General features: G+C 43.3%; 1 protein-coding gene across 1 annotated transcript in view; it reads right to left on the bottom strand.

Annotated features, from left to right (window-relative positions):
* Positions 1 to 15077, bottom strand: part of KIRREL1 (kirre like nephrin family adhesion molecule 1) — a 415875-nt gene that overhangs the window by 133874 nt on the left and 266924 nt on the right. Inside the window, exon 2 of the mRNA XM_069217892.1 lies at positions 11663 to 11812. Within this exon, the coding sequence (XP_069073993.1) occupies positions 11663 to 11812 (150 nt within the window). The remainder of the gene's footprint in view (positions 1 to 11662; positions 11813 to 15077) is intronic.

Genomic DNA, 15077 nt, shown 5'->3' with positions numbered 1-15077 from the left:
CAAAGAATTCACCTAAAATAATTTAAAAGGAAAACAAACCAGAATAAATTTCCAGAAAACATTCTGAGTGAACATCAGTCAACTGAAGAAGTTACTGCACAAGGGAAACCAATACAACAAGATAGGAAGTATTCCAACTTTGTAAATCACTGACCATGGAAAGGTGAACAAAGGACTGCAGAACAGAAGATCAGGCATGATGGATGAACTCCATTGTTTCAGAGGAAAAGCTTGCACCACCCAAACCTAGGGCCATCAATGAAAGGGCCGGCCGCTGGTCAAAAACAGAAGGCAAGCAATTAATGTTCAACAACATTAGAGGGCACTGAGAAGCCCAGCATATGCACCTGCTATGGGTGAATGTAAGGGACACAATCCAAATTGTTGCTCGAGGAGCTGAGAGGGGGTAATTAAAGGGCATGGGTAGGAAATTATTTGCAATCTGAAAGGAGAGAGACTGTACATAGCGTTTATGTAATCCAAGGATTGCTAACCAACTATACTGCAGATCTTTTCTGACATAAGATGTACAGACCTAATGCCACACAAGTACGGATGGTGTGTATGTTACCTTATGGGCTTGGCTGGAACTTGTAGCCCACAAAAAGAAGACGAACACGAACAATGGATAAGTGCGACTGCAGTGATTCTACCAGGAGCACCCATTTATCCAACGGGAGCAAAGGGGAATAAGTGCAACTCTTGAAAGTAGAAGTGAATGGTGGGCCAAGGAAATACTTATGTTTGATTGTGGGAAAATTTCACAAATTGTGAAGGAAGTAAAATTCACTTTTTAGAGTGGTGCACAGAGCAGAGGAGCAGATCAGCCCCCGGTGCTACAGAGAAACTAGGAAAACAATATTTGCAACAAAGAGAGCTGGCGAGGAACAACAGAAGTAGTATAGCAGATTAAAAGACGCAGATGTTGTTATTGAAGATGTGTGGACTTGATGCAGCATGAGAAGGGTGACCGACGATTATTGAAATAGGGGTGACCCAAGATTACGGAAACAGAGGCACCTCCACGGCACAAAACAAACAGCATTGGCAAAGTTAACAGTTTTGTGTTTTTTAAACAGTGAAAATGGTTTGGTGAGGTAGAAGCATGGCATTAGGATAACCAATAGGCACTTTTTTTTTTTAATTCAGAGCAGCAGTCTTTTTTATTTATTTTATTATCTAAGCCCCCTTTAAAGAAATGTGGGTCCAATACAAAGTTGTAATAAAAATCCAAGGGTCATTCTGAATAGACAACGATTAATTAAGCAATCATTTTCAGGTAATAAAATGGATAATATGAAATCGGGCGTTACTTGAGGGTTACCTGAACATGAAGGGGTTGCCTATATTGCTTAGTTTCCCCATAAAAGAGCACCTCAATATCACATTGTGAAAACAGAGGGCGAGATGGAGGAATAGGATGGTATCTTCCATTAGTACAGCAGGTGCAGTGACAACGGGTCCTAGATCCTTGACTATTGTTCTATTTTATAATTCAAATATTTTCCTTTTTTCTTGCACTAGGGCCAATGGTACACTGGCTACGCTACTGTGGGGAGGAGAGCGAATAGTAAATAGTTGTTGAAAGGTTGTGGGAGAAGGACCAAGTGAAAACTTGGACTGGGACTGTGTGGTCATGAGGTCTAAACTACCCATCACTCTCTAGGGCAGGCTGATGAACAGGAGCGTAGTGTGAGGGACCACAGTGGTTGGCATGGGGAGAGCCAGCACTGCCAGCCAAAGGGAAGTGAGTGTGAAGAGCAAACACTCATGAATAGTGTGAAACAGAGGAGAGGGTACACGTGGGAAGATGCGGCACTGGTGCTCATTGTGCTCATCTGGCATTGGAGTAATGAGCAAACACTGGTACAGTAAGATGCTCCACTGGTAGGTATTATGAGAAGCTAGCAGTGGTGGGCAGTGTGAGAAGGTCATAGTGGCGCAATGACGAACAGCCATTAGCTCTCTGTGCGGAGCATGGAATGGTGGGCAGTGCGAGGAGACTGCACTGGCAGGCATCGTGAGGAGGAGCTTTCACCGGTCGACAATGTGCAAATTAAGCATCGGCACTCATCGAGATGATCTAGCATTGGTCGTCAGAGGAACCAGGACAAGCTGAAGTGCATCAAAAAGAATGTAGTTGCTGCTCATAGTTCCTTGAAGGCATGCTTCTTTGAGACGTCAACCTTTACAGGCTAGCTGTCGGCAACAAGGCCATTGAGTTCCAGACAAAGTGCTATGACTAGACCTACAACCCCACTGTGGTGGTATCACTGCGGTTTTCTGACAATGCAAGCAATGCTGGAGCAGTGAGGCCTAAAGCCACTTATACTTTCTCATAAAGTAACATTAACAATAACTATATTGAACATATGTGCTCCAGACAGAGAACATTTTGTTCCCACTTACACAGCAAGAGTAGGGATTGGAAACACGCTTTGGCTCTGTTAATACAGCGTTATCTTCATATATGTCTCTTGCAGTTTAATGGTTACTGGCATCGCCCCTGTCAAATAGAGCAAATTGAATCTTCCCCTGGGCCGGCCCAACTTAGTTCCTCAGCGCTGCTCTTGGCACTTTCATTGAACGTTTTTTCCCCTTCTACATCCACCTCCTCTCTGGCGTGGACCACTGGGCCAGTGCTGGAAGAGGGGCCAACACTTTAGCAAGTTGTGTGTGTATAGAAGAGCAGGTGGGAAACGTCTGTCACCATAGAGATTATCCCAACAGTTTGTGGCGTGAGTGACAAGTGGGGATAGGGTAAAGTAAACTGTATTTCACAGGAAGTTAGTCATATGTCGAACTATGAATCCTTTAATAACAACATGGTCTAGAACACATGATCTAAAAAAAGTGGTTCTTAACCTTTTGACTTCTGTGGACCCCAACTGTAGAATTACTGGAATTTTTGGACAGCCACAGAGTCATTACTGGAAGCAGATGAACTCAGCTTAATCTAGTTCCATAATTTGAACCTTAAAACAATACATAAAAGTTCAGAAACATAGATAAAACAAATTTCACACAAATGGTGAAATTTTTGATTGAACGAATAAATATAACAACTTAATTTTTAGCCTCTATGTTCAAATTCCCTAACACCTGAGGAACGTTTAAAAAATGTCGATTGTGCATGTCACTTCTTTATATACACTTTATTAATCTATTAATATTGTTTAATTTTCTAATCAGTCACAGACCCCCTACATAAGAATCATGGACCCCTTGTTTTCTGGGACCACAGAGTGAGACCCGCTGATCGAGAATCCTGTGCTTGACAGTGTGTGCCGCCTGGCCACTACTGGAGTGCCTCTATACATGCCTTCCATTAGTGCATCCAAATACATAATAAAACAACAAAACCATACATCTCAATCAAGCCAGACCTGTTAGGTTTAACAATGCCTTTAAGCACCTATTTTAATTTAACCACATAAATGAAAACCAACGCACTCTTCCATTAACAGTACTTAGCACTGCAGTTCTGGTGTCTTCTCATTTTCTATTTCTGCATTTCGTCTCCTTCACATCACCATTGCTCTCACACAAAGTGCATTTTCTTATAGCACTGTCAATTTTTTGACCGCTGGCCAGTGCTTAATTTGAGCCAGTGGTTTCCAGTTGCTTATTTTTGAGGGGCGGCACTTATTTTTCTGCCTCAAGAATTTACTGTGCGCAAAATACACATATGGGAAAGAAGGAGGAAGAGAAAAATGATAAACATCGCAAGGGGAGGAAGCAGAAAACTGCAGGAGTGAGCTGAAGGGACAGGGAGCGGCTGTAAATGGATTAAATTGCCGTATGTTGCAGAGGAGAGCTTTGGGCACGAGCACGTTTTTATTTACAAATTAAACACTGCAGCTAGCCACTTCTTTCTCACACGTTCCACTAAAAGAATAATTACACTTACCACGTAAGTGACCACTATTCTGTGCACATTGCAGAGAGGCCAAGGTTTGGATGAGCATGTAGTCAGAACACCTTTACGACACAGTAACAGGCACTATTAGAAACTCACATTGCCTTCAGCCTCAACTCCAGAGCGCTCAATCGTTTCCAGTCTTGAACACCCACTCACAACTTAAACTCATCAAGACACCTAGAGGCAACTCCGTTTGTAGTATGGTCTATGAAAACATTGCGTGAAAAACAAAACTACAGAAAAATATTGGATAATAAACTATACCTAGGAAATAGGGACACATATACCATGCAACAAAGTAAAATCTATAATATGAGTTGGCATCCCTGACATTAATTACTTAAAGGTTTCTTGCACATCCCGACATGAAACAGATTAGTTGATTTAACTTGTAAAGTTAGAAGCCTGATGGTTCCAGTACGGATCCGTTTCAGTGTCTGTGTTTAATGACCTGCCTGGTAGGTCGTGATGTGCCCCATTCAGACAGTATTCAGTAATGGGACTCACCCAGCTTCCTTTTGGTGACCTGCTACAGCCATTGCCCCATTCCTAGCTCTGCCTCCGCACTCAGCTCCTCATTGTCTACTAGGTCACTGAAGAAGGGTGGTCTTGAAATGTCCAATATGTCAGAAATCAATGGTGAATCAATGACTGAACAAGAGGAAAGCGTAAGCATAGTGCATGGAGAGACTCGCAGAGCTGGGATAAAGTCAACCGTACAGCACCAACAAGGCCAACTACCACAACCATCCTTCTTGCCACTAGCATTACCTCCATCGGCGCAACCGAGTACTTTGCACGAAGTAGGACTAAAAGGGAAATCAGTGCTGGTAGTGCTCAGTGATGGAAAGGGTACTGCTCCCCAATTGTAAAGTATTAATTTGCGTCTAAAATGATCTCAATAGTCGCACATGCATAATGCTATTTCTATTCCTGCAGGCCATAACTTTATAACGGCGGATGCTATTTGAGGACTAAAAAAGGATTACCCCAAAGGTCAGTCTCAGATCAATGGAAACTTAAGAAGCAAGCTTGTTGACGCGGTTTCTTTTTTTTTTTTTTCCATAAACATGTTTGATTTTTAGAGAGCATAACAACGGAAATACAACAAGAAAAATGTACAGTATTGCATTAAAAAGCCCAGTCTTTCAATAACCAGTTATCAAAAAGGTGGAAAGTATATCCTAGAAAAGTCACATTGTAGAAGATAAAGATTGTGAATTTTCCAACCATTTACCCCATATTTTATCGTGTTTTTTCTGGACATCCCCTAGATTTATAAACATATTTCTGCTGCAGTGGTGAAGTCCATCCTCCTCGTCTATTCGAGGAGGGGCGGGAGAAGCTTAGAATGTCAGTGTCGGGCAATGTCCCTCTTTGCAATGATGAAGTCCAATCCAACAAGGTGCTGAACATGGTTATTTCCTCCCCAAGCGTCCAGCAGGCCCAAAAAAAATAGATTCGGATCTAATGGAACTGATCTGGGTTTGTCGAGGTCCACCACTTCGAGGGGGGTCACCATGGTCTGCGAAGAACCAGTCCGTGATGAGGAGAATGAGGCTGGCTCAATAATATAAGTAGTGACCCACATAGACAAGCAGGTCATCCATGTAGAGTAAGATCTGATCTTCGTGGTCGTCAGGCCAATGGACACCACAGAACACAGCATCCCTCTGGATCCATTCTGCTAGAAGTAGAATGGTGAGTGCAAATTAAAGGGTTGAGAAAGGGTAGCCCTGCCTTGTGCCCTGCTCAATGGGGAACTCGGAAAGTTGATCCATTTACACAGACTTTTGTGCCTGAATGTAGTGTGCAGATCCAACAGCAAAAGAAAGGATCAAAGTTCACCAGCACCAGGAAGTGGAATAAGAATTGCCAACAAACTGAGTTAAAGGCCTTATCAACGTCTATCAAGGCGCGGCATGATGGTCTGTTATTCTCTCAGAAAAGGCAATCGTGTTGTGCACCCAACAGAGGCACTCGTGAGTGCTATGTCCTGTCATAAAGCAATTCTGGACTGGGTGAATGAGGGAGGTGATAACACTCACTATTTGATATGGCAGTACTTAGACCAGAATCTTAGATTCCCATGTTCAGAATAGGAATGGGCCTATGACCTGCAGCCCCCCTGGGGGTTTCCGTAGTTTGAGGATGACATAAATAGTCTCACCTTGGAGATCATAAGGCAGTTCACCTACCCCCAGTGCTAATTTGTATATTGCAAGCAGGAGGTTGGACATACATTTCCATTGGGAATCCCTTGGGTCCCAGTGATTTTCAGGGGGGGAGTGCCCCTATAGCTGGGGTGATTTTGGCTGCCAAGATGGGTTCCTCCAGGCTCTGTTGTTGCCAGTTAGGTAAAGGAGAAGTGGTGGAGTAGAGGGTGGAGGCATTCTTCTTCAATTACTGGGCAAGCAGCATGGAGACAGGTGAATTAGTGGGTGAATTCCTGCGCAATAGAATATGTGTTCGATACCCATTGACCTGTTTCCGCCATGATGGAAGGGAGCAGGCAGAGGGCTAGGTGGCTCACCCCAGCCAGTGTAGATGCTTTCCAGCCTTATCCACCACATCGTAGATCCGACATTGCAAGGCAAGGAGTGCAGAGGCTGCAGGGTCCAGCTGTTTCTGGTGGAGTGCAAGCCTTTTTAAACCTACTGCATGTTTCAGGTGGGCAGTGAGGTTAGCAATGTAGGCTTTGTCTGCCACATGAAGATTGTGAGCTAGGGACAAGACCTCCCTGAGTCTGCAGTAGCGAGCAGCCGTCTGAGAAGAAATCATCTGACCATGAAGGGTCGCCTTCAGGGCCTCCCACACTATTTAGGGAACTAACTGAGCAGGCAGTGGTGCTGAAGTAGTCCGAGATTTGCATCCGGAGGAAGTCTGTGAAATCGGAGTCAGTAAGCCACCCTGCATAAAGGTGCCAGTGGCTTAGTTTCTGGAAGATCTGAGGGCCAGTGTGACGGGACATGATCTGTCAGTGAGCATGGGAGGATGTGAGCATCAAATAGTCTCGTAGTGTCCGTGGAGGGTATGAAAAGATGCTCAAGACTAGGAAGGGATTTGTGAAGGTGAGAATAGAAGGTGTATTCCTTAGCATGGGAGTGAAGCAGATGCCATGAGTCGGACAGGGTCAACGAGGCGGCCCAAATGGCTAAATTGTACATGCATCAGGCAGAGGGTTACCGGGATCCATCACAGAGTTGAAGTCACCCCCCCCCCGAAGGGCGGGACCAGGGAGGGATTGTAGGAGTAGTTGGGTGAGGGCCTGTAGTGTAGGGGTGACAAGGGTGGGGGGGGCATAAATGGAAGTGATCCTTCAGTGGACGCCCTCCATGTCATCCGCCACCAAGACAAAGAGACAGACAGCAGTGTAATGTGATCTTGTTATAACTAGAAGAAGCCGCTTGTGTAAAAGAATGGCAGTGCCCGGGAGCTGGCCGTGTAACTGGCATGGTAGACTCAGTGTAACCCCCCCCCACTGTAGTATGAGGCTGTGATTGCTGGGTAGGTGGGTTTCTTGCAGGAGCACCACTAGGGGGCAGCAGCACTTAAGGTCTTGGAAGACAGTCCTAAGTTTGGTTTGATTTTATGAATGGGGCTGTAAACATTCCAAGAGAAGGCGGTGGACAGTGTGATGGTATTTGTCATGGGTGATGTGTGTTAAAGGGGTAGACGAGGAAAGGTGGGCTCAAAATGCAGCAGCAGACAAATAAACAACAACATAAAAAACAAAATCACTGAAACCTTTGAACACCCCAACAGAACTCCTCCCTACCCCACACTTCTGCCATAGAAGCACATGTAGCCCCAACACACAACAACCTATAACAAGGTGGAGAACAAAACAAAGAAAACCCCTCTGAGTACTAACCCAACTCAATCAAGGCAGAGCTAATTAAAGGATATAGTGGTTTGGTGGTTGTCATACGAGAATAGACTGATATTGTCAGCAGGGCAGGCCAGGCATCATTCGGGAGGTCCTAGTTGTCCAGTGGTTCCAGTTGTCCAGTGATTGAGGAGGGTGATACAAGACGATGGGGAGCGGGTGCCTCAGCAGGTCCCCCTCCTCAGAACCCAGATAAGGGCCTCTTTCTGATGGTCACAGTGAGTTGGTCTTGTGTTCTTTCTTGGTGGGGGAAGGTGTCCTGGTGTATTTCCCCCCCCTTCCATGGAGCCCCATGGGAGATGAGGTGTTGCATTTCAAAGGAGCTGTTTGATAACCCAAATGAGGGCCACTTAAGGGGATTCGAAGAACCAAGATTTACAATCCAGCAGCTCTTCAAGGAGCATGGGGAAAAGGAACTTATATTGGATCCCCCAGAGCGTAGCTGTTCCTGGACACAGACGTATATTCAGGACCACTGAAATTAGGAAATTGTGCAGCTGCAATGATTTTTGCATAATTAGAGATTTGCCGATTTCACCACAAAGCAAGTGGACAGGGAGAAGGCAGGCAACCAGGAGGACATCCAGGTTTCCAGGAAATGTTCAGGGGACTACCCTTCGACCCCCTCGGAGAAACCCACAAAGCATAGGTTACAGCGGTGGGCCCAGCCTTCGGTGTCCTCTGCCAAGGCGTCCAGCACCACAGACATTGTCATAAGACTTGAGTACTTTGATGGTGTTCTCTAGTTCTGCACGTGATCCTCCAAGTCCCTAACTCTGTCTGCCACTCCCTCACGGTCCTGGCAGAGGAAGGAGACCTCTACTCTCACCTCACAAATTTTGGCTTCTAAGGCAGATCGAAAGGCATGATGGCCTGTAGGATGGAATCAGTATTGTCACCCTCGAGAGGCAGACTGCAGGGAGCCCTGGTGCACTGCCAGTGCCGGCAGCCAAAAGGAATAAGGTTTGCATTGTGAGGTCAGTTGTGTGGTGCTGCCAGCAACCCCTTTCGATGGGGCGCAGAATGGAATCTCTGGTTGTTTGGCCCCACCAGCCGAGACCGCCATCATGAAGTTCCCAAGGCCCAGCGTGCCCAAGTCCATACCCTATTCCCAGTGTCTATTAGGGACCTCAATAAAGCGCTCCTGGTGCCTGCCGTGCTGGAGTCCCTCCACGGCATAAAAGCAGGCTGTGCCCTTGAAGGTGAGAAACTCCACAGGGTCTAGCACAGCCGACTGTGGCTGGGGGTGGGTCACAATCTCACCTGCAATCACCCGGGTCCCGCTGTGGCAGGGTCCTGTACTATAGTGCGGGACGATGGAGGGATTCAGAGCCTGCCCTCTGGAACCCAGGCAGGAGACCTTGTATCTCAAGTCCTGTAGCTGATGACTAAGTACCGGAGTGGGCTGAAAAAAATAAAGTGCAGGGCAGAGTCCTCTCTGTGGTGTGGAGGTGTGCTGGAAAGTGTGGATGTGACTCATAAATCCCTGCCAGCACCAAAGATTTCGGTCACTCAGGCGTGAGACGGTCAGGAGCTAAGAAATAAGAATCCAGTATCTTGGCCTGACTGGCCACGTCCTTTTCACCCTGTTCCTTGAATGTTACCGATTTTTGGAAAGAACAGATTAAAGAGCTAAAGACTTAAAGTTCAACTTACAAGTTACATTAAACAAACAGACTTATTTATGGTTGTGTTATTTGGCCCCTGTATGTCATGACTGCCTCAGTGAGACCTCTGAATTTGTTACAAGCACAGTGTAAATTAATGACAGCACCGTATATCAAGCAAGCTAACTTACCCCTGAAATCTTGGGAAGCATTTTTTATTCCGTTTTAAGGGTAAAAGGTATCAGCCTAGAAAATAGTGCCGACTATTTCAGGATATATGTGAAATAGCCTGTGGCACGTTATACATTAGAAAAGACACAAGTTCACTGGATATATATCTTTATGGGATAAAAAGAGAAATTTGGCATAAGGCATACACAGGTACTAAATCAAACACCTTCACTGCTATAAAAGTTCCTCAGATCTCTGAGCATGCTTAAACAGATCAGCATCTGAGGCCCCACTGGCATCCTTCCTTAATAGTGTAGTGCACTGGTGCTCTGGTATCGCTCTTAGCACATCGCAAAAAAGTAATCTTAAATTGGATTAAAGTGAATAATTCAATCATGTGTCACCCTTGGCAATTGACCTTTTGATGGCCACTTTGACCTGATGGGGTTGGTAGACGTCTGACCACCAGACTGAAAGGAGCGCTTGATAGGCATGAGTGAGAAACCTAAAACACCAAGAATGCAACCCAACGAGGCACACAGTACACACAATGCAGACTACACAAAGCAGAACATCCGCTGGGAAAGGATAATCCACTGTTGACTTCAAGGTCCAGCAAATTGCTAAAAGTGATCATGGTAGACCCATGGAAACCGAACAAATCAGGACACATAGCATGAGGAGGTTTTAGACATAGTTCCTGCAAATTTTATTTCCAGGGTCGGACATATGCCAAGATGTTTAATTAACTAATTAGATCATACAAACGTAAAACATAACAAAAATCTGAGATTCCACTATGAATAAATGTGATCAGTAGACGTGAATGTAAGTCACCAAATTAGAAAAATCATGTAACCAATTCATGCGATTATAAGAATTTTTGAAAGAGGGAGCCTTGGTTAAGAAAATGATTTCTATTATTATATGGATGGGGATCAACATGGAAAGCTGAGGCTCCTGAAGGTTCCCAAGCAATAGAATGTCCCCGGCGAACATCACTGAGAACATATATAAAAACATATAATAATAATCACTTGGACCTCAGGGTGGGAAAGTAGGAGCTGATAAAAAAGGAGCACTTTTCAAAATACAAAATTAGTCATTTAAAGCCCTTGCTCCACAATACTCCAAGACTAGTGGTACATTAGTAAATACGCCTCCAGGAGTATTTTGTGGAAAGTTGCTGCATCCCCAGGTATTCTGGGAATGGTATTCCAAACGTAAACTTGTCTTCCAAGCGTCTGCAAAAACTTGTGCTGCCATGAGAGTGGAGCTCAAGGCAAGAAACTCAAAAGTGCAGAACAGACAATGTGAAGACTGTCAGGGGAGTGGCAGCAGGCGTCTATATTTGCAAGCATGTGACAGTAGAATTCTTACAACATTTCCTCATCACAGCACCTACAAACCTGCCACGCTCCCAATTAAGTCCCCAACAAACAAATGCATGTTTTCTCAAAACTATAAGCCTTTATCAACATATACCTCAAATCTCACCCTACTTTATTACCTCCTCCAATCATCTCCTAGTAGCCCACATGCATCCGCCCGAACAATTTATTATTCCATCAGGTCTCTGCCTATGGTTGGGTCCTGGTACCATTTCGGGTGAGTGCCTGAGTGCAAATACATTGTGAATTAATTAAATAGCAATATTGTGTGTTGCATCTTAGGGTGATATATTGTACAAAATAATAAAGGGCACCACTGGATAAAATGTCTTCTTGAATTGAGAACATACATTAACTAATTTAATTGATGAGTGATGAAGAGAAATATAAAAGAAAGCTTGCACTCAGAAAATTGGACATTCAATATGACAGCAAAACAACTTGTTTGAAGACCCCCAAGATTGCTAGTTCACTTTTGTGGAGGCAGGCTAAACTATGTTTTACCCTGTATTACTACAACTAGAAAATCCCTCACCTGATTATTCAAAGGATACCTCAATTAATCAAACATTGCATATTAGGTAGCCTGTTATAATGCACACAATGATAGAAAGCTCCCTATCAATCAAATTTTAGCATCAAAATCAATTAATATAAATTTGATGAGGTAATGATACCTTACCTTTTAAACCCTGTCCTATTCCAAGAGCTAGTCCATCTTTGGTCCATTGCACAATTCCAGAGTAATTCAGTACTACACAGGGTAGAACTACTTTCTGTCCAGCCACCACCGTCTGATCTTTTGGTTCTTGCACAAACCGCGAATAGACAGCTGAGGAGAGACAAAATACAAACATGAAATGATGGCCAAGAGAGAGATCATTATTTGATTGCATTATTTGATGTACAATGGTGCTAATGTTGCAGCAAATTTCAGTTCTTTTCATGATACAGTATATATTTATTCAGCTACACTTCACAATTGCTATAGGTGCTTTTACATTCAACTGACTGCAGTATTTGTCTGTTATGAAACCACCCTGCTTTTAGTTCCATTTCCAAGACCATAGCAAATCTCGTTAATGGTTGTGAACGTTCACAGTCAATAACTGCTACAGCTTCTGTCAACATTAGGGTGAATTAATCTCTCCTGTCCATATCAGCATGAGGGCGCCCTTGTCCACAGGATAGAAGCAGCATCCGACTGAAGAAACCCAATAAGGGTGAAACCAGTCTTGGGCTGCTTGTGGTCCAGTTCAAGAAAGGGCCTGGTTTGGCAGATTGGGCTAGACTGTCCCTACTGGAGAAGGACCAAGGCTGATTTGCATTTGCCCGGGTCTAATCAGAGGTGCGAAGGTGGGCAAGCAAAGATTGACTAGGACACAGCCCCATATAATTAACAGGTGTTGAGATTAATTCAAGTATTCCACCCACCATATTTTTATTTACTTAAATGAGACACCCTAAGTGTGAAGGGTATCTCCAGACATGGGCCCCAAGCTCTATGTGCCAACAGCACTAATTTGTACCTGACTGAAGCGCCCCAACTGTGGCAAAACAGGCATTTGGCTGCTTTTGCTCCATTTCAGAAAGGATCTGGTTGGCATTTTGAGCTAGACTGTTCCTACTGTACCAGGATGAAGGCTGGGTTTGCATATGGCTGGGTGTAATCTAAGGTTACATAGCGGGGGAAAATTAACAGCAGATGAGATTAATTCAAGCATGCCATCCTTCACTTTTTGTTAATTTCATGTCCACACTAGAGTCTCTGTGGCCTTATCAGAATAAGAACACAGTTGTCATCAGCACAAGAGTTGTAAATATTAACACCCGATCTTGCCGATATCTCGCCTACTGCCCAGACCATACCACTCTAGATCAAAGCTGTCTGCAGTAGAGCCTTTGTACATATAGCCATCAATAACGGCACCAGTACCCTTCAACATGTGTCCTTTCATTTATTTTTCCAGCAAGCCATGAATCTAGAGATCACACTGGATGGTTAGTAAAATGCGTAATTGTGTATCTGTTGCAAAGGGGCTACAAGAATTAGAATAATTTGCATAACTATTCTCAAGCTCCCATACAACATGATGACTGAGAACATCAAACTTTAACAAAAACAACAAGAAATCTGAAAGCCTTATTTCAAATCAGTTCTTTAAAAAAGGATCCGACCTTAAATGAAAGTCTATAAAATCAATGGTATAAATGTCCTAGCTATTTGGAAAACCACTTTAGTACCTTTCATCCTTGATTCTTCAGTATGTTTCCTAAAATGACCTCTGAAAACTGAAGAGACCGTAACAAAAGGGTGAAAAGGTCTCAAATTGCAGCGTTATACTGTAACAGCAGAAGGTACAATTATAGTAAAATCTCTCATAAGATGCATTATATATATATATTTTTTTTTAAACAGACTTAACTGGTAGCACTCTACTGAAGGGCAGCTTAAGACGAGTAATTTAATCTGTAAAATGGTTTCCATAAAAAAACAAAAAATAATAATAAAAAAAGGAAAACGAAATGGGTGAAAACAGAAGCAAACTAAGAGCTTAAGGATGGCGTGGAATTGCTGATCTCATGTGCCATCCTTCATCAATCTCACTGAGGGACTTTCAACCTGGGAGGACCTAATTGATGGTGTGTTATTTTCTGTGCGTGATATGGATACCTATCCACTGGGAACTGGCCTGTGGGTATCTGTTCATTTCACAGAGGTCACCTACAGAAAAGGCATCAGGTGGCGCCTTCATTTGTTACAATGACACACCATGAATCATTATATGTCGGCAATCACCGTACAGGTCTTGGCTGCTGAGCCAATCGTAGCTCCAGGACTTGTGGTCTGAACGTAATAGAATGGCACTTAAAATATGAAGTTACCCATTGTTACGGTTCGCAGCATGTGTGACGCCTGTGAGATAAGAAAATTGCAGGCAGTGGTTAGCTCTGTGGATAGCATTAAAAGGAATTACCATAGATTGAGATCACCATGGTTGTCCAGTGGTTTAGATATTGTTTTTTTTTTTTTTTTTTTTTGGTCCTCTGAGAAGGAGGAATGCACCTCTATAAGCCAAAGTAAACTGGTAGTTAAGTTTGACTTTCAGTAAAATAAGCCATGTCCCACCAAGGTGGTGAACCAACTGACTGGGTCATAATACACTGGATTTGAATGGATCAACCGATCCGAACCTATGATGAGTGTAAACTTCTCAGCATAGGTGGTCCTACCTTACGACATGGCCACATCCTTACAGATCTAATCACTTTAAAAAAAATAAAAAAAAATTATGCATTTCTTTTTCACACAGTGTAAAAAATGGATATAGACAATGCACCTCAAATACAAATTATCATAAACAATGAGTCCGTGGTTTAGGCTCAACATTTTGATCAAGTAAAATCTTTTTAATAAATTCACATATTTCAAGATTATGATTGTTAGCACCTCACAAGTTTAATTCATGTATTAAGAGGTAAACTAATCATCTGGATCCTACTCGCATATCAAAGTAAATCGCATCACTTCAGGGCGGTGTGATCATTTCAATATTAATATGAATAAAATACCTCAAAAAAGCCAAGAACAAAAGCTTGTAATTGCCAGAATAATGTCAAAAAGTTAAGCTTGAATGTTGATGATGGAAGCAGCCAAGACGGTGACAAATGAATCTCCAGCATAGTGCAGGAATGTAACGTTCTACAAATCCCTCTATCAATCACCCTATAAATAAATATATCAATCATGCTTTTGGACAGAAATCCATCCTGCCTAGTATGAGTTTGATCCATCAGTGTTGACGGGCATCAAAGGACTGAATACATAATAGGAGTAAAAATATAGACAGTCTCAACACAGGGTAGCCAATATGTGTGACAATCAAATAAAAAAAAAAAAAAAACACTTAAGTCTCACCACTATAGTGGAGAATAACACCACCGATTTTGGAATTTAAAAGTAACCTTAGATCAGGACACCACCGCGTTCTCTTCTTCACTCATTAGAATGAACCGCATCACAGCAGGTACGTGTCTTAATTGGCCTTAGGTGGCAGCTTTGGAATCTCTTGCGTCTGTCACCAGAGGCGGGCCAG

Source organism: Pleurodeles waltl, chromosome 12, assembly GCF_031143425.1.
Source record: "Pleurodeles waltl isolate 20211129_DDA chromosome 12, aPleWal1.hap1.20221129, whole genome shotgun sequence".
In the NCBI taxonomy this organism is placed as follows: Eukaryota; Metazoa; Chordata; class Amphibia; order Caudata; family Salamandridae; genus Pleurodeles; species Pleurodeles waltl.
Note: the sequence above shows the minus strand (reverse complement) of the source record. Positions and strands in the feature narration are given on the sequence as shown.